The 25,319-nt window shown below is 40.9% G+C and overlaps 3 protein-coding genes and 1 pseudogene across 3 annotated transcripts in view; 2 read left to right on the forward strand and 2 right to left on the reverse strand.

The window, feature by feature from the left end:
- The window catches only part of LOC135337727 (uncharacterized), a 105,024-nt gene that overhangs the window by 55,042 nt on the left and 24,663 nt on the right, over window positions 1–25,319 (reverse strand). The window lies entirely within an intron of this gene.
- Window positions 1,476–6,043, reverse strand: LOC135337713 (piggyBac transposable element-derived protein 4-like). The gene is made up of 2 exons (XM_064533666.1): window positions 5,477–6,043; window positions 1,476–3,153 (listed from the first exon to the last, which is right to left on the reverse strand). The coding sequence occupies exons 1-2, from the start codon at window positions 5,613–5,615 to the stop codon at window positions 1,586–1,588; spliced, it is 1,707 nt and encodes a 568-aa protein (XP_064389736.1). The 5' UTR covers window positions 5,616–6,043; the 3' UTR covers window positions 1,476–1,585.
- Window positions 7,006–11,119, forward strand: LOC135337712 (uncharacterized). The gene is made up of 4 exons (XM_064533665.1): window positions 7,006–7,116; window positions 7,437–7,498; window positions 7,554–7,836; window positions 7,900–11,119. The coding sequence occupies exon 4, from the start codon at window positions 8,503–8,505 to the stop codon at window positions 10,828–10,830; it is 2,328 nt and encodes a 775-aa protein (XP_064389735.1). The 5' UTR covers window positions 7,006–7,116; window positions 7,437–7,498; window positions 7,554–7,836; window positions 7,900–8,502; the 3' UTR covers window positions 10,831–11,119.
- Window positions 16,218–21,648, forward strand: LOC135337167 (uncharacterized; annotated as a pseudogene).

Here is a 25,319-nt window from a genome sequence, read left to right on the forward strand (position 1 = left end):
GAGTGCAAGAAAGAGCACACCATAATTCATAATTCGTATGGGTCGATATGAATACTTACTTCGACCTTTAATTTTTTCATCGGCGGTTCAGAATCTTTAGTTATGCCTCGAGGCGTAGCCGCACGAGGGATACGGTAAAGCTGACTGTGTGTGTGTGTGTCTGTGTGTGTGTGTGTGTATTCCAGCTATAACTGCTCAACGGTTGCAATGTAACGAAAACTAACAGCTTCTATAGGCTTCTAGCCACGTTCTCTTGGATTTTGATTCGTGGATTAGCAAACTAAAGCTTCTTTCTCGAGTTATGGCTAGTTTGACTCACATTGAAGGCTGTTGCAGTCTCTTCAGAATCTTTCATAGCACCATCTATCCGCACAAACTTTCTATTCAACATATGAGTTAGCCTTGCACTAAAGCGCTAGCTTTTTGTTAGCTACAATACTCAGAAATATATGTTAAAACAGCTAGCTAGCAGTAGCCATTAACCCTTTCCTTGCCATTCGTGAAATCTGGAACAGGAGCGTCTTTAGGTCGATCAATTAGTGTGGATCCGGCCTCACCACGCCTCCAAGTCATTCTATTAGTCTAGATCCGGCTAGCAATTCTAGCTGGGACTCCCAGTTCTAGCTCCTTTTGTTTAGCGTGTCAGAGACTGGGAGAAGATGATTGGCACTCCCTGGCTCCTTTGGATGTACAGCTGTCCAGATCCCTAGAACATACCCTCCATTCTGACGAGTTATCAGTGCATAGGGTGCTTACTAGATTCTTGCCAGCCAGTACAGTTCAAGCTACACACAGCACCGCTCAACTATTCTCTACCCCATTATCTAGCTAAATCTGGTCCAACTAGACAGCAGACACAGCTAGTTAATTCAGTAAAGCCAGGGGTAGCCCTACTTCTACGGTTGTTCAGTACCCACGGTAACAATTCCTCTGGGCTGGGCTAACTAGTTGAGCCACGCCTCCCAATTCTCAAGGCTAGGTACATGTCTCTGTCTAGCTGCTTCTTCAGCTTCTTGCTCAGTTTTGTGGCTTAGAGAAAGGCCAGCTACTCAGGGGGAAGAGTCCAGATGAAAGTCTGGCAGCCAGGTGACGTCCAAACGGTCAGTTATTCTTTCCACCAACTTTTTAATCTAGTCTAGTCCTGCTTGCACTGCTACTACTACTGCTGCCTACTGCTGCTACTCTTCCTAGCTAGTCAAAGGTTTCTTTTTTTTTTTTTTTTTTGTAACTGCATATGCACAAAGAGACATCAAAGCTTACATCAAAGGACACAGATTTTTAGCCTACTTGACTGATAAGGCGGTTACCTAGACTACAGTTTGTTTGTCAGGGAGGAGCTCACATACAACTTCATCTAATTCATCATAACGATTCCTTACCCATTGTTGTAATTTCTACAACAGATTGCCAAGGAAAGAGATAATTACAACAGAATTTACAACAGAGTGGGTTAGGGCCTCTCATATACAACTGAATTCTTTATCACAATTTTATTAATCATTGAAATAATACCCCTTTCCTCCCCTCTCCAAGGCCAATTTAGACCAGGAGAGTACCATCTAACAAAAATCAGTCACACAGCACATTAGCTAGCACATGTGTGTCCGATAACAGAGTGTCCTTTGCATATTCTTATGCGACAGTGGGGACATGCCATTGCAGTGTGTTGCTGCTCTCTGCTAGGGATCTTCTCCCGAACACACACTTGACAGCGCCCACGAGACACTCCGACACTATTTGCACTCACACGTGCGCCCTGTGATGGGGGGAAAACGATATTTAGACTGGCCAGACCTGAGGCACTGCTACGAGTACGTGGCACACCCAATAGACTATGAATTAGTTCCAATCGAAACCCTTTCAAAGGCATGGCCTTTGAACCCACCCTGACACAGTTGTGCCTGTATAGAATGTATGCATTATTCACACTAACGTCAAGGAATTGAAAGAAAATCCTGAACCAATACCGCCGACACTTTCTATCGTACCCATAGGTTTTCCTCATACGCCCTGTATTGTCAACTCCTCCCATGTACATGTTATATGCAGGGAGACAGGGGGGGACACTCTGAGAGCGTAGGGTACCGTCTTTGTGCATTCGCATTACAGTGTGGGGCATATGGTCAGGGAACACATTTGTTGCAAAGGACACAACTCTACGGTCGTTAAACATAGAGTAAGAAATATCACCAACAGTCATGGACGTATAGTCACCTTTGTCGAGTACCACATCCTTAAGACTTGCTGGGAAACCAGCAGCATTCTTCAAAATTGTGCCGACAGTAAACACATTTTGCTTAGCCAACTCTTCTATCAATGGACCGGACGTGTAAAAGTTGTCCATGTACACAACATGCTGATGACCATAAAAAGGAGTGAGTAAACGATGGACTACATTTTTCACAAGCCCTTTCACAGCTATCTTTTTCCCAGAGGAATCGGTGAGCTTACCACTGTATACATCAAACACACAGAGATACCCACAGCATGAACATGAGCAGCACCATACCTTGAACCCCAGTTTAACAGGCTTCTTGGGCATATGAATTTTCCCGCTTTTACGACCCTTGTACTTTATCATCATCTCATCAACGGAAAGCTCCTGACTGGGATTATACCTCATGAAGTAGTTGGCTTTAAGAGTCTCTAAAACAGTTTTTAGCTTGCTAGTTACCTTACGTGCATCAGTGATGGACGTATTGTCCTCACAGTGCAGATACCGCCATAAACTTTGGAACCTTTTGAGCGACATTACATTGCTCACACATTGTACACCTAAAAGGGGATCCTTGGACCAGTAGTCCGTAATTTCAGGGAGCCTATGAATGCCCATCTCTAGTACAATCCCCAAAAACACCCACAATTCGGCACTGTTTGTAGCTGACCAACCCTTAGCACCACACTGCCTAGCGTACAGGTTGGTCTGTTCGGCTATGTACTCACACAAACTATCGGGCCAAAGTAACTTAACAAAATCTAGGCATGGAGTTACAGACGGATCAAGTTGATCGACAGGACCGACCACACCGCCAAAGACGGGGTATCTTCCTGTGGACTTAGCTTTTTGGAGTCCATTGTCCCTCGCCAGCTTCCTCCGTTTGGGAGTCGGAGCCATGCCATCGACCATTTCGTCATCATCCTCCACTGCAGCATCTGCACGGAAACAAAGCATGAATATCATTAGAGTACCACAAGAGTGCTCGCCAGTGCAGGTGGGGGACAGGCTATGAATGTCATTATGTGGGCGTACCACACGCTAGTGGTGCTATGAATATCATTAACTACTGGGGGGGTTAGGGCGCATAGGTACAGTACAGCAGAGGAAAAGGCTCGTCCACATCAAAGGCTCGTGGGAGGAGCCCAACAAACCACAACAACCATGAATGTCATTATGTGGGCGTACCGCACGCTAGTGGTGCTATGAATATTATTAACTACTGGGGGGGGGGGGGGTTAGGGCACATAGGTACAGTACAGCAGAGGAAAAGGCTCGTCCACATCAAAGGCTCGTGGGAGGAGCCCAACAAACCACAACAACCATGAATGTCATTACGTGGGCGTACCGCACGCTAGTGGTGCTATGAATATAATTAACTACTGGGGGGGTTAGGGCACATAGGTACAGTACAGCAGAGGAAAAGGCTCGTCCCCATCAAAGGCTCGTGGGAGGAGCCCAACAAACCACAACAACCATGAATGTCATTATGTGGGCGTACCACACGCTAGTGGTGCTATGAATATCATTAACTACTGGGGGGGGGTTAGGGCACATAGGTACAGTACAGCAGAGGAAAAGGCTCGTCCACATCAAAGGCTCGTGGGAGGAGCCCAACAAACCACAACAACCATGAATGTCATTACGTGGGCGTACTGCACGCTAGTGGTGCTATGAATATCATTAACTACTGGGGGGGGTTAGGGCACATAGGTACAGTACAGCAAAGGAAAAGGCTCGTCCCCATCAAAGGCTCGTGGGAGGAGCCCAACAAACCACAACAACCATGAATGTCATTACGTGGGCGTACCGCACGCTAGTGGTGCTATGAATATCATTAACTACTGGGGGGGAGGGGGTTAGGGCACATAGGTACAGTACAGCAGAGGAAAAGGCTCGTCCCCATCAAAGGCTCGTGGGAGGAGCCCAACAAACCACAACAACCATGAATGTCATTACGTGGGCGTACCACACGCTAGTGGTGCTATGAATATCATTAACTACTGGGGGGGGGGTTAGGGCACATAGGTACAGTACAGCAGAGGAAAAGGCTCGTCCCCATCAAAGGCTCGTGGGAGGAGCCCAACAAACCACAACAACCATGAATGTCATTACGTGGGCGTACCACACGCTAGTGGTGCTATGAATATCATTAACTACTGGGGGGGGGGGGGTTAGGGCACATAGGTACAGTACAGCAGAGGAAAAGGCTCGTCCACATCAAAGGCTCGTGGGAGGAGCCTAACAAACCACAACAACCATGAATGTCATTACGTGGGCGTACCACACGCTAGTGGTGCTATGAATATCATTAACTACTGGGGGGGGGGGGTTAGGGCACATAGGTACAGTACAGCAGAGGAAAAGGCTCGTGGGAGGAGCCCAACAAACCACAACAACCATGAATGTCATTACGTGGGTGTACCACACGCTAGTGGTGCTATGAATATCATTAACTACTGGGGGGGGGGGGGGGGGTTAGGGCACATAGGTACAGTACAGCAGAGGAAAAGGCTCGTGGGAGGAGCCCAACAAACCACAACAACCATGAATGTCATTACGTGGGCGTACCGCACGAGTGTGGTGCTATGAATATAATTAACTACTGGGGGGGGGGTAGGGCACACAGGTACAGTACAGCAGAGGAAAAGGCTCGTGGAAAAGGCTCGTCCCCATCAAAGGCTCGTGGGAGGAGCCCAACAAACCACAACAACCATGAATGTCATTATGTGGGCGTACCACACGCTAGTGGTGCTATGAATATCATTAACTACTGGGGGGGGGTTAGGGCACATAGGTACAGTACAGCAGAGGAAAAGGCTCGTCCACATCAAAGGCTCGTGGGAGGAGCCCAACAAACCACAACAACCATGAATGTCATTATGTGGGCGTACCGCACGCTAGTGGTGCTATGAATATAATTAACTACTGGGGGGGTTAGGGCACATAGGTACAGTACAGCAGAGGAAAAGGCTCGTCCACATCAAAGGCTCGTGGGAGGAGCCCAACAAACCACAACAACCATGAATATCAATATGTGGGCGTAATGCACGCGTGTGGTGCTATGAATATCATTAACAACTGGGGGTTAGGGTACAGTACAGTACTGCAGTCAAGGCGACGCCAAAAAGAGGCTCACACAATGTAGGAGGAGCCACAAAAGGCATGCACATGACGCCTCCGCCAAAAAGAGGCCACATATCGTTAGGGCATCACAATGCTGCCTCCCCAACCACTATTTAATGGTGCAATGACACAAACCTGAATCACTCTCCAGATCTGTCTCAAAATCGTCATCACTGGGCTCGTCATGGTCATAACAGACTTCCTGGTCCTCCTCAAGCTCTCTGACAGTGTGCTCAAGCTCGCTGACAGTGTCAAGGAGTCCAATCAGCTCCATTTGGATTCAAAAGTTTTGAAAAATAACCCTTTCCTTGCCATTCGTGAAATCTGGAACAGGAGCGTCTTTAGGTCGATCAATTAGTGTGGATCCGGCCTCACCACGCCTCCAAGTCATTCTATTAGTCTAGATCCGGCTAGCAATTCTAGCTGGGACTCCCAGTTCTAGCTCCTTTTGTTTAGCGTGTCAGAGACTGGGAGAAGATGATTGGCACTCCCTGGCTCCTTTGGATGTACAGCTGTCCAGATCCCTAGAACATACCCTCCATTCTGACGAGTTATCAGTGCATAGGGTGCTTACTAGATTCTTGCCAGCCAGTACAGTTCAAGCTACACACAGCACCGCTCAACTATTCTCTACCCCATTATCTAGCTAAATCTGGTCCAACTAGACAGCAGACACAGCTAGTTAATTCAGTAAAGCCAGGGGTAGCCCTACTTCTACGGTTGTTCAGTACCCACGGTAACAATTCCTCTGGGCTGGGCTAACTAGTTGAGCCACGCCTCCCAATTCTCAAGGCTAGGTACATGTCTCTGTCTAGCTGCTTCTTCAGCTTCTTGCTCAGTTTTGTGGCTTAGAGAAAGGCCAGCTACTCAGGGGGAAGAGTCCAGATGAAAGTCTGGCAGCCAGGTGACGTCCAAACGGTCAGTTATTCTTTCCACCAACTTTTTAATCTAGTCTAGTCCTGCTTGCACTGCTACTACTACTGCTGCCTACTGCTGCTACTCTTCCTAGCTAGTCAAAGGTTTCTTTTTTTTTTTTTTTTTTGTAACTGCATATGCACAAAGAGACATCAAAGCTTACATCAAAGGACACAGATTTTTAGCCTACTTGACTGATAAGGCGGTTACCTAGACTACAGTTTGTTTGTCAGGGAGGAGCTCACATACAACTTCATCTAATTCATCATAACGATTCCTTACCCATTGTTGTAATTTCTACAACAGATTGCCAAGGAAAGAGATAATTTGATATCTTTGGACACACCCTTTAATTATTCCTGTGGATGTAATGCGCATGCGCGCTCATCCCCCATGTGTGAGAAAATAATATCCAAGATCCTCCTGGCAGAATCATCTTTGTCTTGAGAAGCCACAAAACACTACAGTAGAACTTATCCGGCTTGGCAGTTTTCTTGTTATCAGATCAGAAAATGGGCGTGTCCCTCAAACGCGCATGCGCGTTGCAGCTGTTACCATGGATACATGCCTGCTTATCTTCTGTGCATGCTAGGGTCCGCAACTCAAAAAATCAATGTCAACTAATTCAAGTTTTTAGTGGTGCCATAGATAGTCCTAAATGGTAGCAATACACTTGCACTTACTAATCTCTCAGATCCTTAGCCTTTCTCCAGAAATTAAATTTTTTGTTTTGGGCTGAGGTCAAAGGTCGAGATTGGAATTACTGTAAATTCAAAATAAAATTGAAATTAAACAATCTGAAGCAGATGATGTGTTATACTCCTTTGGTTATCGAATCTTCATCTGTTTGCAACTAAGAGGTGACAAATTTTTGCACATTAGTGTTGTAAATCTCATGCCTATCATATTTTTAGTTTAACAGACAGCTGTATTTACTGAACTATAGTAGTTACACACTTCTTAACGGGTATGCAGTAAGTACTAAGTCTACCTATTACCTGTACCAAATGTGAGTGAAATCTCCTGTTGCTGACTATCTCCTTGAACCAAACGTTTTTTGGTAATTTGCATTGTAAAGAGAAAAACTAGTTTGTTTTGAACCCAGGACCCCCCCTGCTTCTAGTTTACTGCTCTTACCACTAAGCTATCACAACACCAACTATTTACTCCAATTTTGCAGACTAGAGTGTAGTCTCGACTGTCGATAATAACAATTTATTACAATGGCTTCAAGACATGATGGTAAGAACCAGTATAATGTTTTATGCAAAATTTTTACTGCCTGTTTATCTTACAGATGGAGAATCCCTCATACGGTGCACTGATTGACTTTTTCCAAGCCGCAGAAATCGCTTGCGAAACTGGGAGTGCTAAACAATCAGTAGCTGAAATCCTTACTGAAAAGGTCACCTCACACTACCCACACGTCTCTATTAGCCGTCCAACTCGGTTTTTGGATACAGTAAAGAGATTGGCTGCACCAACACAACCATCCTCCATTGGGGAGCAGAAATTGTTGGGCTCACCATTAAATACTTACCGTCGCAGGGTATGGTTACCCAGAAACAGGCATAATCAAGGTAAAAATGTAGATAAAATATAAGTATAATAATCATAGTCATGTTTATTGTATGTTGATGCAGCCTCCAACGTATTTCCGACAAATGTAAAGCAGTGTGGTGTTACAGAGAGTGTTTTCCAGAAAGCGTTTCTGCAATGCTTGGAAGGGCAGCAGGATTTGTGTTGGACTCTTACGAAACCGGTAACAGTTGGATTTTATAGAAATCTACATCACTATCTCCTACGGTGGCCACCTTCACGTTCAGCTACAAAAGCTACCAATAGGTAGGTTTTACCTTTTGGTTGATGTAAACTTTCAATCCACAAAGATGTCGAGTCATCCTGATAACATCTATATGTTTGTGAAACGAGTAGTGGGATCGTGCAAGTTAAACGCAGAGCCCATGTATTATGGTAATACAGTTAAACAGTTGAAATTGTCCTATCAAGAAGATCTTGAGGCGATGTCTCAGAAAGTGTCCAAGCAAATAGATGTTTTGCATAAAATGAAGAGACAAGTGGAAGTTGCAAGCAAGGAGCTAGCTGCTACAAGACATACATTATCAGATGTTACAAATTAGCTTCAGAAAACTGTAAAGCAGCGTGATGCTGCACGTAAGCAGGCCTCTAGAAGTCAAAAGAAGCTTGAAGCGGTATGTTTAGACTCAGCATATTATGAAGAGGAAATGCTATTAAAGAATGATAGTTTGACTGAACTAATTAAATCTTTTAAGAGTAAAATGAAGTCACTTTCTGTTGCTGGTTCAGCTGTTGTTTCCGAAGAAGGCAATACATTTGAAACAAAAAATTGTAGTCAGGCTTATACACCAATGGTTAGAGAACTCTACTATAAACTGCTTGCGCAGCAGTTGCCTCCTGCCAAAATTTCTAGCACAATTAGAGCTGTTCTCAAAAGCTTCTTACCATCATTAGACGTTGATAAATTAAAGCTACCCGGAGAATCTTGCGCTTCTTACATGAGAAGAGAGGAACTTACAACTATAAATGTAGCTCATAATGCAGCTAATCTTCTAGAGTTTGACTGTTTGAATTTAAACTGTGATGGTACAACATTGTCTCAGAAGAAATTGCAAGGTGCTGCAACTAATGGTTCAGTTCTTTCAGTCAATGAGATTCCTGATGGAAGTGCAGATTCAATGATACTTGACATTTCTCGTGAGCTAGAGAAACTTAGAGATGTTGCCCGTGCATTACATTTTCCCGGTGCAGACAAAATCAACTGGACTCTGATCAGATCATCCACATCCGATTCAGCAGCAACACAAAAAAGATTTAATAAACTGGTTGAAGAAAAAAGAGATGTAGATCGAGAACGCTTTGGACCTGCTGGAGATGTAACTGAACTAATTGAGAACTTTTGTTGCATGCACCTCGGTGTTAATCTTCGGAAAGCGTTTTTTGAGAGTGAAAAATCACGCATTGATAATGCTTCGAGTGATGTTTTAGTTCACGAGTATTGCAAGTTACTAAGTAAATGTGGTGGAAAGCATGGCATACCTGAATATGGTCATGGTGCAATCGCGTTTCCCGATTTTTTAGCATTAATGGCTTCTCAATCAGACCCAAGTGAAGCTACTTACTATCAGCAATGTGCAACAATTAAGTTGGATAGACAAGTTGGTAGCAGGTATTTTGTGACTGCTGCCAACGCTGGAAAAGTATATTTCCTTCGGGAAGCTTCGATTTGCTTTTTGAGATACATTGGAAAGGAAAGCGGAAATAAACTGGAACAAAGTGTTATTCAAAAACTTCAAGATCAAGTTGAACTAGCCCATCTAAAAGCTGACGCAATAATGTTTCATCATGTTTACTGTAATATGGTAATGCTTGCAAAATCGACTAACTTGAATAAGAATGTTCTTGACATGAACATACACTATTTAGAACTTCAAGCTTTTTTATCTGAGGTAGAGCGTTATCCAGAAACAGCTATGGATCGAAACCATCAAATATTCTTATCAGAAAAGCGATTATATGGGAATGACAAGAATATTAATCATCGCCTGCATCCATCATATGCACCCATTGAAGAAGTAGTCTTTTCCAGCAATGAAACTGATGAGCGTCTCCTTCATCCATTGCTTTGTTCTGGTGCAGCAAAGATGAATGCAAAACTTTCATCCTATGCCCAAAACCAGCTACCAGGCGGCAAGTATTGGAATCCTGCACCAGATGTAGCAACTGTTTTGAAGTCTTTGAAGCCTAACAATGATGTCTGTGAAAGTATCCTAGGTCTAAACGATTACCTGTCAACGGTAATGCCAAACTTGCATCAGATGTCTAAATCAAATCTAGTTCAGGCAAAAAAAAACAAGACTGTTCAATGGCTAGATGGTCTACCAAGTGATCAACAGCACAACATTGTTGAATTTGCAAGAAAGAGCCGAGTTCAAGTTAAAAAGGCATATGATAGCGCTCAAGAGGACAGGCAAAAACTCAGGCAAGAGAAAATGATCAGAGAGAAAAACCGCAGAGATGCCTTTCAAAAAAGAGCTGCTGAAGAAAAGGCTAAACTGTCAAAAGTACATTTGATAACAACAGGTGATGAACTGAAAGGTGCACTATTAGAAATTGATGAAGAGAGCATAACTGCTGCAAAAAAGGCCCCAAAAAAACGTGTATTACTCAGAGAACAAATTAATGTTCGGAAGAAAGTGTTTGAAGATAGTATTAATATTCCATTCTCAACTAGAGGGAAACAACGACCCCTAACTGATATAATCAAAGACTTTTCTGCTCATTTGCTGCAGTGTGAAGGAACAAGTACTATGGATAATGCTAAGCACTATACGTTCGAGTCGCTAGTTGGGAGAAGAGTTAAACATTGTTTTGAAGTAGAAAATGAAGAGAGATGGTTCTCAGGAGTTGTTGTAAGTTATAATCCTACAACTCACTTACACGAAATTGTTTATGATGATGAAGAACACAGCTGCTTTTTTAACTTGCTAGAAGATCTCTCAAAAGGTGACTTACTGGTCGAAAATGATAATTGATTTTTATATAACATGTGCATGTATGTGATATTGTATGATTATTATTTAATTAACATTAATTTAATGTTATAATTAAATAACACACTAATACTTCTATAAGAAGTAATTATTATAGTTGGTCCATAATCTCTTTCAAAGTAATTCGAGTTAAACTCATTTCCGTAAGTAATCTTTTTAATTCTTCTTGCAAGTGCAAAATGTCATCGTCTTGCTGTTTAAGTTGCAGAGACAGCTGACAAATTTTGAGTTGCACCTCATCTTCAAGGTTTTTTTGCATTGTACCTGGAACAGCGAGAAAAACAATAATATTATAGTTTGCTTGGTAAATTCAACATACCCTCAATTGATGACATGATCTGGCTTTAATCTGTAAAAAAAATTGTTACAATGTCACGTAGACGATAGTCAACCTAATTCTACATGATTATAAAGCAAATTGCCTACCAATAAATTATCTTATACGCCTACTATCTACGAATAATTCTGGTAGCGACGTTAGTAGGTTCAAATACATTATAGCAAATTGTTTTGTTCACGTAGATGGTCAGTAACAGAAGATTTCGCTTAAATTTGGTACAGGTAATAGGTAGACTTAGTACTTACTGCATACCCGTTAAGAAGTGTGTAACTACTGTAGTTCAGTAAATACAGCTGTCTTATCAAAACTATTAATGTGATAGCCCCAGATAGGCATGAGATTTACAACTCTAAGATGCAAAATTTGGCACAATGCTTCACCTCTTTAGTTGCAGACAGATGAAGATTCGATAACCAAAGGAGTATAACACATCATCTGCTTCAGATTGTTTAATTTCAATTTAATTTTGATTTACAGTAATTCTATTTAGCGCAATCTCGACCTTTGACCTCAGCCCAAAACAAAAAATTTAATTTCTGGAGAAAGGCTAACGATCTGAGAGATTAGTAAGTGCAAGTGTATTGCTACCATTTAGGACTATCTATGGCACCACTAAAAACTTGAATTAGTTGACATTGATTTTTTGAGTTGCGGACCCTATGCATGCGCATACAACCATGTGGCACTGCTGTTTATCAATAAAGTGGGTGGATCAAGGCGTGGTTTATCTATTTGATTATCCGGCATATTCACTTATCCGGCCTGCTTCTGGAACCAAGGTGTCCGGATAATCGAGGTTCTACTGTACCATATAACAATATAGATAACAATAAATTATGCATGTACACAGGTCTTTTCTTCTTAGTCTTAGATATTATATACACTGAACTACAGATCCTGGAAGAACACTTGTGGATTGATTTGGGTAGATCGAATATTAAGAACAAAAAATGCAACTGTTGCATGTGTTGCACCTGTTGCAGCCCCCAGGCCCAAGGAAGGGCGGCTGATTTATACTATGGGCGTGGTTTCCAGTCTAGCAACACTGCACTGTACTTAGCCTCGACTCCAGCCCCTTGAACAACGGCTTGGAATCGAGGCTACACTGTACTGTGCAGGCAAATCCAACCCGTATGCAAAGGCGCTATATATAACAGCTCGGAGTTTAATACTAACCTAGATTCCTTGCTCTAGACTAGTTAATAATAGAAAGTCAATCTGGCCAGCTATCCCACTAAAATGTGAATCGGATCCTGTGCTCTATGTCAGTATCAGTATCAGAGTTCTCTGCCGGTAATACTGAATGTTTACCATGCAGATAAAGAGTGACCGGCTGAACGATGGTGACAACGGATTATAATAATTATAATGCCACAAATCAAACATATTATGCATGTAATTATGACCATAACTGGGTAAATAGATAATAATAGTATATACCGTACAATTAGTTTTGGCATTATTCAGTTAATCACGGATAACTTTCCAGCTGGTGGATGACAGCTTGGACATATCCAAACTTGGCTCTCGAAAGGCAGCTCCTTCAAACCTACACAGGTGTAGTGATACCATCGCCAGCATGAGTCAGCCTCACACCCGACCCACATGCGTTTTCCCTTCTTCGTAAATTTCCCTCCACATTAATTTTGCTGGCAGTGTTTCTCGTCTTCTGTATAATTATATACAGTAGCACAAAATATTAATGGGCATGGTGACGTGTGCATGAATAAAATGTTGCTGTTGAGAAAACAAATTACTGTGTGCATGACAGTGCATGCATGCATGTGTGCATGATTTTTACTTTCACGCTTGAAAGCAGAGGTACGTTTGCAAAAGCCATTTTTTAGATGCTGCTGTCTTGACCAAACCACATGATGGGTGGAGTTGGCTGAAAAAACGCTCTATGAAAAATGCGCCTCTCTACAAAATGCATCTCTCTACAAAATTCACCTCTCTAAAAAACGCACCTCTGTACAAAACGTCTCTCTACAAAATTCACCTCTCTAAAAAACGCACCTCTGTGCAAAATGTCGTTCTCTGAAAAATGTACCTCTCCAAAAATTGCACCACCTATTTTTTAAAACGCACCTCTCATAAAAAGCAGCACCAAAACGCACTAATGCATGCTGGTGGTATAATCATGCATGCATCCTCACATAATTTATATGGACTATGCCGGAAAAGTTACCTGGTATTTTCTTGAGTTTGATGACCGAGTCAACCACTTCAATAGCTATGATCTGTTGTTCTGCATGCATAATTTATAATAATGCATTCGAGCTCAACATTGACATACTATAATTATTATAGTCCGGTCACCCTATATAATGTACATAATGTATGCATGTATGTACATGTATTATTATAAGAATTATAAAATATAGGGACAGTGTCGCATGCAGTGGCCGCAATAGCAAGGTGGCTGCTTTAACAGCCTGCATGCATGCCAATTAATTCGTGCCTAGCGAAACAAAAGGTATAATTATATATATAGAGAGGTGACCGTAATTCAAAGAGCCGAGAGTCTATACCGTATAGCGCGAAACACATTCTACAAAACGTCCACAAAATGGAACCTCCATTAAAAAATTATTGCTGTTATTTTGCACAATCGTGAAAACCTATAATTTATATAGATGCATGCATAATTATAGCTGGTCCCGGCCGACCTATCTCACTTACCAGGGGAGACTTTTTGCTGCAATTCAAGCATTGGGGGATCCTGATGTGGCCTTTGAGTAATGGATGAAATGGAGGTCTTTTCATCTGCATCATGACGACTGCCCTCAAAATGTTTTTGTAGCTTTCTCGGTTTAATCTTGTGGCAGATTGGAGAAATTGATTGATTGAGAGCAGCCACAGAATGTTTGTTAATTGGAGTGCTAGTAAAAACTCCTCTTGGTGTCGGCAGAGCTCTCTCTTTTCTCTTCTTTTGAGGATTAAGTAGTGAGGAATGCTCAATAACGTCGGACCGTGTAGTAAACTCAACTTCATCATTGTCCGATGTAATTGGTGTGATCTGTTGAGAGGTGATCTGTTGAGAGGTGTGTAATTCTGCCTCAGAACTTGAAGGTGATCCATTCAAAGAAAGTGAGAGGTGTGGTCTCGTGCATCGCTTCTTCTTGGGAGACCTACACAACTTGGCAGGAGAATACAATTATTTCTTCAATGTAACTGCAGCTGTTTGCCTCACATTCCTGCTCTGGTGAGCCTCACGTGCAGGAGTTTGTTGAGAGGAGGATGCAGGAATTTGTTGAGAGGAGGATGCAGGAGTTTGTTTCAGTTCAGAGGAGGCTATATATATATATAATAATAATGATGACTGCCATGAATTAATTGCACATTAAAAATCATGTACGAACAGACTGTCAGACAACTTACCATCCTTCCAAGGTTCGAGAATTGAACCCTCTACTTAACCTCATGACAGCAGAGCAAACATTTGCTTGGATTTCCAGATGCAACGGTGCAACAGATGCAACGGTGCAACAGATGCAACAGATGCAACAGATGCAACGGTGCAACAGATGCAACGGTGCAACAGATGCAACAGATGCAACGGTGCAACAGATGCAACGGTGCAACAGATGCAACGATGCAACAGATGCAGCGGTGCAACAGATGCAACAGATGCAACAGATGCAACGGTGCAACAGATGCAACAGATGCAACGGTACAACAGATGCAACGGTACAACAGATGCAACAGATGCAACAGATGCAATGGTGCAACAGATGCAACAGATGCAACAGATGCAACAGATGCAACGGTGCAACGGTGCAACGGTGCAACAGATGCAACAGATGCAACGGTGCAACAGGTGCAACGGTGCAACAGATGCAACCGTGGAAAAGATGCAACAGATGCAACGGTGCAACAGATGCAACAGATGCAACGGTGCAACAGATGCAACGGTGCAACAGGTGCAACGGTGCAACAGATGCAACGGTGCAACAGATGCAACAGATGCAACAGATGCAACGGTGCAACAGATGCAACGGTGCAACAGATGCAACAGATGCAACAGATGCAACGGTGCAACAGATGCAACAGATGCAACGGTGCAACAGATGCAACAGATGCAACAGATGCAACGGTGCAACAGGTGCAACGGTGCAACAGATGCAACCGTGGAAAAGATGCAACAGATGCAACGGTGCAACAGATGCAACAGATGCAACAGATGCAACGGTGCAACAGATGCAACGGTGCAACAGATGCAACAGATGCAACGGTGCAACAGATGCAACAGATGCAACGGTGCAACAGATGCAACAGATGCAACGGTGCAACAGATGCAACGGTGCAACAGATGCAACAGATGCAACAGATGCAACGGTGCAACAGATGCAACAGATGCAACGGTGCAACAGATGCAACGGTGCAACAGATGCAACGATGCAACAGATGCAGCAGCGGTGCAACAGATGCAACAGATGCAACAGATGCAACGGTGCAACAGATGCAACAGATGCAACAGATGCAACGGTGCAACAGATGCAACGGTGCAACAGATGCAACGGTGCAACAGATGCAACAGATGCAACGGTGCAACAGATGCAACAGATGCAACAGTGCAACAGATGCAACGGTGCAACAGATGCAACGGTGCAACAGATGCAACGGTGCAACAGATGCAACAGATGCAACGGTGCATGCAATGCAAGTGATCATGCGTGGACAGAGGAGGCGCGGTGCAGCTCAGGCAATTAGCCTTTGAATAATTATCCGTCCACGTCGTATGTTTTTGCTGAGAGTAATCAAAGGGCTAATTACTTGAGCTGCACCGCGCCTGTCGCCTGTCGGACCTCCTCTGATGCGTGGACTTAGGCTAAGTCTTAGCCTTGATTCCATACACTCTAAGTAATCGAGGCTACTTAAGTACCTCGATTACCAGGCCGCACTAGCTAGTGGGATGGATAGCCTCGAATCCTTGATTATACAGCCACAGTAATGGCGATCCCATGCAACGTGCTACTGTTGCATTTATGTGCGTACATAATTCGTGTGCCCATATCACGCCATATCTATGGAAGAATCAATTTTCTTCTTTCTTGAGGTCCTGGTAAGCCACATAATACAACAATACATGCATGTAAATAAGTCTTTTCTTCTCAGTGACTTTATATAGATAAGCTAACTTTAATACTAATATAACACTCTAATACTTTTAAGCGAAAGCAAAAACATGGTGAGAGGCATTAGCACAGCGCCAGCTTGAACACTAGTTTCACGAGCACTCAGGATGTCTTCAGAAGTTTGCTATAAACAAATAATTATTATATACATAATTTATAACTCATATCCAGGTTCAGGGGCCGTTTTGCCACCCTTGGTAGTTTTTTACATACCACCTCCTATGTGCACAAAGTGCTTCATGTGACACATAGCAACACGCTTAGTATTAACTCACATCCAGGTTCAGGGGCCGTTTTGCCACCCTTGGTAGTTCTTTACATACCACCTCCTATGTGCACAAAGTTCTTCATGTGACACATAGCAACACACTTAGTATTAACTCACATCCAGGTTCAGGGGCCGTTTTGCCACCCTTGGTAGTTCTTCACATGCCACCTCCTATATGCACAAAGTTTATGTGACACATAGCAACATACTTTACTCAAGGACAGAGTTACCTGGCTCTGAACATCTCTGACGAACTTTCTCATTTTCAGCCTCACGATAGGTATAGGTACGAGAGCGGAAAACTCATTAAAGTCGTTTACTAACTCGACCAGGGCTTCGCCATCAATATCATTTTCTGTAACAAGGACATTTTAAGAGTTTTGAATCTTGTAGCAAGTAGTAATAGGTAACAGGTAACAATTGCTAATGTGGTTGGCTTGCTATACTTATATATCTAGTGTCAATTACTATTATTATAAAGTTAAAAAAACCTCTCATAATAATTACTACTAGAGACCTTACCTCTTATAGAAGTGTCATCTATTCCTCTTTCACAAAGGCGCTTACAAATCTCCTCAGTGGATAGAGTGTCCATGGCCGACCAGTAGTCTCATGAATCAGCCGCCGTTCTTTTGGAACCACCGTCTGAGCACTCTTGTCATCGTTTTATGTGCCAAGACGGAATTCCGTCTTGACCAATCAAATTGCAGAAGTCCAGTCAGGTGATGAACTTGGAGGCAGCAAAGAACTGCACTTTGCTCAACGCATTTGGATAATCATTACGCATGCATTACGGATGGTAAACACTTTATACATAGAAGCTGCTACGAAGCATAAGCAAGGCAAGCAGGGGTCCTTGGGCACAGATTTAGCACCACAGCAAAACACAAGTAGAGAGAGATGCCTTCGCTTGGCGATTTGTATAACAATTAGGAAATATGTGTGGGCGTAAGATCACGATTTAATTACATTCCATTGGTTTTGTGAGCAATCAACATTCCATTTTGAAATGACTTCATGACAAGAGTGCTCAGACGGTGGTTCCAAAAGAACGGCGGCTGATTCATGAGACTAGGCCGACCAGCTAGTAGCCTCGATCCCAGGCCGAGTTTTCGCTTTTATAACGGTTAGGCAAACAACTGGGCCTGGTACTAGTTGTCTGCGCATGCGTCAGTCGTTTGTCAGATTCTGACAAATGGATATTCTCGTTCACTTTCGTGACATTTATATTCGTGTACTATCGTGTACTAGAAGTCAGTTCCCGTTTTATCATTATTGGAATCGATTGGAATGGCTCTTAGCTGAAGCTTCTCTCTTCTCTGAAGCTTATTCTGAAGACTGAACAACAAGGGAAGAGGTATAAAGCTTTGTCAAGCTTGTTAAGGTCAGATATTTTTGTGTGGGCCCTATGGCCGGCTATGCTATCCATTTGCTGTATCATTTGCGGACAAAAAAATCAACATATCAATTTTGTGAACAGGAAAATGATCACAATTTAAAAAAAGTATTACATCTATCTACAATCAAGCTGTGTATGTACCAGTCTCTGCCAACTATCTCCAAACTACCCTAGACTGTCTCAGATTTAGTTCTATCACCCCTGTCCCGAAAAGAAACTGCTATTCACCTCATATATCCCTGATTTTCAAGGTTGCTGCTCTTGAGAGGGGTTATTAAGCTCCAATAAAGCTTAGCAAGCCTTAAAGGCTTCAAACTACTGCTAAATAATAGTAAATCCTGACAAAATCAGCTTTGAACAAGAAAACCTCTAGAAAACTAGATTATGAATGACAGTCCAATAAGTGGGCGGGGCTCACTTAGACTAGACGCACTATAGCTAAGTGCAGCCACATCCAGAGCTGTGCAGTGATGCTAGCGCTACTGCATGCTGGTCTATCTGGGACACCACAATACTCACATCTTCCATGTAGGAAAACTTGTATTCATTGTTGTTTTTGCACTGAAAATCAGATTCACGCTATTAATTGTTGTCTCAGAGTCTGTATGGGCTTAAATTATTGTGAATCCCCAAAATGTGCCTCCTTCAATGGCAGCAGGGCTGTAACGAGCCCATGTTTTTTTTCCTAAATCGGCACCTATGCATTCTTTTACACATTAATTGATTACTAACTTTCATGCTTTAGAAGTCCAAAGGCTGCTTGTAGTATCCACATCTTAGTGAGAGTTTTATTAGCCCTAGGGCTTGAGGGCTTCTAATTCATGTAGAAACTAAACAGTGTCTAAGAATTTTATATCATAGTGTCTAGATGGATTTGCTCCTAGCCATGAATTGTTATCTAATCTTTGCTATACATGATTGTTACAGTACGTGTTTTCTAGTGAAGTACATGATTGTCTAGTACACAATTTTCTAAGTTGGATAGAACACTTCCTGTAACCAATCAAATTGCACTATTTATGGCTATAAGAACATGCTCTAACATTACATAGATAGTTTGTCTTCTAAACCTATATAGATCTGCAACAATGTCCCTACTTCCATCTATAGGTGAAATATCTCAACAGCACAAACGTCGAAAATTACAGACCTCTTCTCTTCTCTCTTCTTACGAATCACTGGCTTCGATCGACCTCAACACATGGAGCACACTCGATAAGTTGAGCAGAGAAGTGAAAGAATCTTGGTTGGTAGCTAGGTTTGGGTTTGTACTTGTGAATGAGGTGTGCCTTTTACTGCGTTCGATCTCTGGCAATGTTACTGATTCTGAAAAAAAAATATCTTGTGTAACTGTGACCTCTCTCTACCTGGTGTCCAACAGGAAAGTATAGAAATGGTGGCTGAATTTGTCGATAACCACTGCCCACACCTTGTACGATCTACTCCGAATAACTATACCCTCCATTGTTGACTCCACCCACAAACACCTGTTTTGACTGTGACCGACCATTGGTGTCTAATCATTCTTTCCATGTGAGTTTTTTATTGGCTAAACTATTATTTTTATCCTAAACAATATTTTCAGATAAAGTGTTACTCTCTGAATGGTTTTGTTAAAGGAAGAAAGTGTACGCTAAGCTAGGTGTAAAGTTTGCAACATAACTTATAACTATGCTCACTTTGGAAACAAGTCTGAGAATGGATTCCGTATGTACCCCCAAACTCAAACATATGTTGAAGTGTCTGACACCGTTTATTTTTCAAGGGATTTGTTGGAGTGGCAGTGTAGCCTTGCGTAAGTGAACACTGTTTAGTACTTATATAGCAAAACTGTTTCATGAATAAATAATGTCCATCTCAACATAATTATTTGTCCTGTAGTAATCACTCTTGGGTTTCCTTTCAAGGGTTTGCTGAAAGTTACAATACTGCTTTAGAGATACTACCAGATGAAGGTATAAATAGAGAAGCAAATAATTTATATCTAGATAAATAATGGTGTTCAAGTACAGAGCTTAGTCCCTATATTGTTGGGGAAGCCTTCTATAATGGAGAAGTGGAGAATGAGTTGAGACGAGTCAATAAGATTGACTATCGTTTCCATAAAGACAGTGAGAGAGAGGAGTGTATGGAAAGGATTGAAGAAGTAAGGCGGCAATCTATATACCACCACAAAGAAGACACTTGTACTGCTGAATGCAAGAAAAGAGGTAATTATAGTGCATGACTGTATAATTATTATTGAACCCAATAGATTGTGGTTCACTGTGGGTTACAGATGGAATTTGGAAGACTGTTTTCCCACACTGCATGTTCAAAGTTGAGGGGATGGATGGCAACTTATTCATTTCCACAAACATTATAGTTACATTGTAATTTCAAAACCTTTGCAGCAAATCAGTGATGGAATTCCAGCTCTCAATTTACCTGATGTGTGTACAAACTCCCCAATTCGCAATAAGGCGTTTTGCGAGGAACACTGTCTTTTGCTACAGAATGAAGCTCCTGATGTGCCTATTGATCTGAGACAGTTTCTCAAATATTGTGGTGCTCAAGCAGTTGGTAATTTAAGATACAGTGGTACAATTATTTACTTACACGATTTAATTAGGAAATGAAGAGGAGTGTGAGGGTGACACTGATACTGTTGATGCAGTTGTGAACTCTATTAAAGTCAATACAAACCAATTTGGAACATCTGCTACCACCTCACAAGGTATATAATTATGTAGAATTCTCTATTACTTTTATTGAACTTTATCCTATAGGTACTGCAGCTTTAATTGAGAAGCATCCTGAACTAGTACGAAGTACTGTGCATGTATGATGACCCTAATGAACGAGTTTGCAGGAAAGATACGGGTAAATCCAAACGGTTGAGAAAGTGGTCTAGAGGGCACCAATTTGTCATCAGAGGGGGTGGTCATATTGACACTTGGCAACCATTGTACAGGTACACGCCATGCATTCACATGACCCTTTTCCTGTATACAATTTAGCATAATAGCTACATTATACTGAACTGTAATAGCTAGTGCCTATAATTATAAGTACTAATCCTCCACTGTTGACATGAATAGAAACTATGCATGTATAAAACAAATGCACTCTATATATAATTTATATACCTATATAGGTCTGAATCGCCATCACAAGTGTTCTTAATTTTGATTCAATGGCTGCTGTCTCTAGCTAAGTCTCGTGGTGGTATTGGGAAGCCTATCTCATTGGCCTATGACAACATGTGCAATTTAGCAAAGCTGAAGGCTGCTCGTGCTCCTCTACCATTTACTCTGCCATTGGACCGTTTGTGGCTTGATGTCAACAAAATCATCGATGTGTTTCATTTTCAAAACCATGTGTCTCCAGATTGTAAATTAAAGTTTTCTCTTGCTAAACTGAAGAGCGAGAATCCTGACTTCAATACACAGGCTGGGGAGCAGACATTTGTTTGGGTACATCGGTTTAGTCATATTCTGTGCTCAATGAACAAGGTTCACCACCTTTTTTATCTCCACCGAATGGTGTTAAGGCGAAACGAGTATACCAGCAAGTGCTATTGCTAGAGGAAAAAAGCCAATTCTCCCAAAAGGAACTGCAAAGTAAAGTAAATTGTTTTGCAGTGCTTATACATGTGAATGTGTTGAGATATACATGCAGTCACCTAATTAGCAATTACTATCACTTTACTTTATATGATACCTATATATCCGACTAGAAAAACATTTGGAATGTGAAAAATTGCTAGGATTGGCCAGGGGAACCACAAAAAAGCGTGGAAACAAGAAATCCGACGAGAGCATAACTCCAATCCGTTACAACGTCATGAGCATGCAATACATAGTATATAGACTGTGTTCCAGATCCATCTACCAGCTTCCATCCACCACATCATTCCATGCAGGTCACCAGTACGGTCCGTGCATGTTACTACGCATGGACTGTGTGTACCTGTGCTCAACACTGCATGTATTAGGAACATCAATTCATCACAAATCATCCTGATTATATGCCCGCACATTCCAAAATGGATGTATATATAATAAAACGATTGGTCATCACCCTACCAGTAAAAATTGCGTATTTATATTATATTGGCCGGGAAAACATGGAAAACTACCAGTACATGTGATTCATTGGCTATACTGGTTGAAGAATCTACCCCAAAACCTACTCTATGAAACGGTAGAGAAAGTACAGGAATCTGTTGAAGGGAAGATGGACGGCAGGCTGGCGATGCAGTATATATATGCTCTATATCTATACACGTTGTTTTATGTATTATGCATGTGTATATACAATCGAAATGAATGATATCTTGATACCATTGTGATAATAAGTTTTATGGGGGAAGGGTGGTTTTTATGTAGTTACATGCATGCATGCATGCATGGCTATAATTATGGGGGGAAGGGCCGGGTAATTGTCTATATAATTATAATACCAGTGCATGTTATCATGAACATATTATACATTGACCGGGGTGCATGAGGGCCCTGCATGTGAGGTGCATGCATCATGGGGTTGCCAATAAAATTCTGTCAATTGCATGTGAACGCTTATATACTAAATTTGTGATCATTCTGTCAATTGTGAACGCTTATATCAAACGTATATATACTATATTATATAATTATAGTATAAACTAAAATTTAATTTGTGATCATTCTGTCAATTGTGAATGCTTATATCAAACGTATATACTATATTATATACAGTATAAACTAAATTTAATTTGTGATCATTCTGTCAATTGTGAACCCTTATATCAAACATATATACCATGGCATATATAGTATAAACTATATATAATTATAGTATAAACTAAATTTGTGATCATTCTGTCAATTGTGAACACTTATTTATATCAAACATATACTATAATATTATATATAGTATACTAAATTTGTGTGATCATTCTGTCAATTGTGAACGCTTAATTAATATATATTATAAACGTATATACTATAGTATAAACTATTATAGCTATATATATATAGTATAAACTAAATTTGTGATCATTTTGTCAATTGTGAACGCTTATATCAAACGTATATACTATATATATAATAGTATAAATTATAATTCGATATATATTATAGTATAAACTAAATTTGTGAACATTCTGTCAATTGTGAACGCTTATATCAAACATATACTATATATATAGTATAAACTAAATTTGTGTGATCATTCTGTCAATTGTGAACGCTTATATCAAACATATACTATATATATATATAGTATAAACTAAATTTGTGAACATTCTGTCAATTGTGAACGCTTATATCAAACTATTATATATATATATATATTATACTATATATATATATATATATATAATAGTATAAATTATAATTCGATATATAAATATTATAGTATAAACTAAATTTGTGTGATCATTCTGTCAATTGTGAACGGTTATATCAAAAGTATATACTATATATATATAGTATAAACTATAATTATATATAGTATAAACGAACGCTTATATCAAACATAATTCTAGTATAAACTAAATGTGTGAACATTCTGTCAATTGTGAACGCTTATATCAAATGTATACCTTACATGATTCCACAAATAGAAACTAATTAATTTTGTGAACATTCTGTCAATTGTGAAGGCATAATAATAAAGGAAAAATGTTGAATTTTCTACATAATATTACTTTCATGCAATAGAGATCTATATATGCATGTATTTATCATACACATAATGATTATAAATACGCTATAGATATACACTATATTCATGTCTATCAGTTTGCATACATGGTAATAGCACTATATATAGGCTATAGAGAATTGGAGACAACTCAAGTTCAGGTAGATTCTTCACCATGCAGTCCTGATAGCATGCAGTAGATCTATATCATGATTGTGATAGTGTGATAGTATCACAATTTATGCCCCACCAAAAAACCGTCCACAAATCAAACAGTGTATCATGCTATCAAGTCTTGTTCATGTTTGGCAAGAATGTAGGTAGACTATAGTTTCATCATTAATATGGTGGATCAAGTGAAGAGTGTGAGCTAGAGAACTTGGTGCTGCCATCATCAGCTCGTCGACAATGACACTATAACCGAGAAATTTAATATGTATAGATCTACACGTATTTAAAATGTCTACTTCTCTGTTATCCCAACAGTGCTCCTCTTGGCTATACTAACGGACGAGACTGGACAGTTTGAGGTAAGGGTTTAACCGTCTTTGGTTTCTTTTAATATTGTCCTATACTCACAGACACAGGACTGGAGTATGACCTGCTCATTCGAGCGTTGCTGGGTAGCTCAGAGAGAATCTATGTTTTCTCAAGCAATGAGTTACGAGTTGGGGCCTAGAATCAGAGAAGTCCAGCAGCCTGCTAAATCTTTTTGAAACGTAATTTGAAGGCATTCAATCATCCTGAAGTTGCCCTGGGTCACTGTAATTGTGCTGCAGCACAACTGGCAACTCCCCAGGCCTTTGTGAAGCAGCTCCCTATGTGCATCTTTTGTGTACTCACTCTGTGCATTTTCTGTGTACAAATTTCTATTATTGATTTATTAAATATTTTTGCCGACCACAAATATACAATGAAAATTTGACGCATGCGCAGACAACTAGTACCAGGCCCAGTTGTTCGCCTAACCGTTATAAAAGCGAAAACTCGGCCTGGGATCGAGGCTAACCAGCTAGCTGTACTTTAGAAAATGCTTGTAGTAATACTGCAATCTGATAGGTCACTGAGAGGTCCATTATTTCACTTATGGACCTGAGGTCTTCTAAGTAGGTCTATTATACTGATTATGCCTACAGGCAAGATGATGTCAAGATTAACTTGTATGGAACATGGCAACATCACACAGTTTATGTTGAAGTCATAGTAACGATGATACAGTGCATCATTAAAAATTAATTTTTTTTAAAGTTTTGCGTTCTGCAGTGCCGCTTTGCAGCTTTTATCTCTCTCTTGCAGCTACAATAGCTAGTGCTCTAGTGCAGAGCTAACTACTATGACAATAGCAACTTTTTATTTGCAATGCGTGATTCTCAAGAAACAGAAACTGCCTTCATCAATGTGAGTTTTTTTATGTAGACTAGCCAGAGCAAAGCTTTAACGTTGCTTGAGGCTTGTAGAAACTCTTGGTTTCAGAGTCTTCTTTGTGTTAATATAGCCTAGCTTGCTTAGCACTATTCTAAACCAGTTATAGGCCTCGTCAACGGTCACTATGGAGTTTTGAGACCCTCAGGTCTCAAAACCCCATAGAGACCTTGGACTCAGTCTATAACTATTATGTAGAGCTTGCAGGTAGCCAGCTGTGCACGTACTGCGCATGCT

The sequence above is a fragment of the Halichondria panicea genome, chromosome 6, assembly GCF_963675165.1.
Source record: "Halichondria panicea chromosome 6, odHalPani1.1, whole genome shotgun sequence".
Lineage (NCBI taxonomy): Eukaryota > Metazoa > Porifera > Demospongiae > Suberitida > Halichondriidae > Halichondria > Halichondria panicea.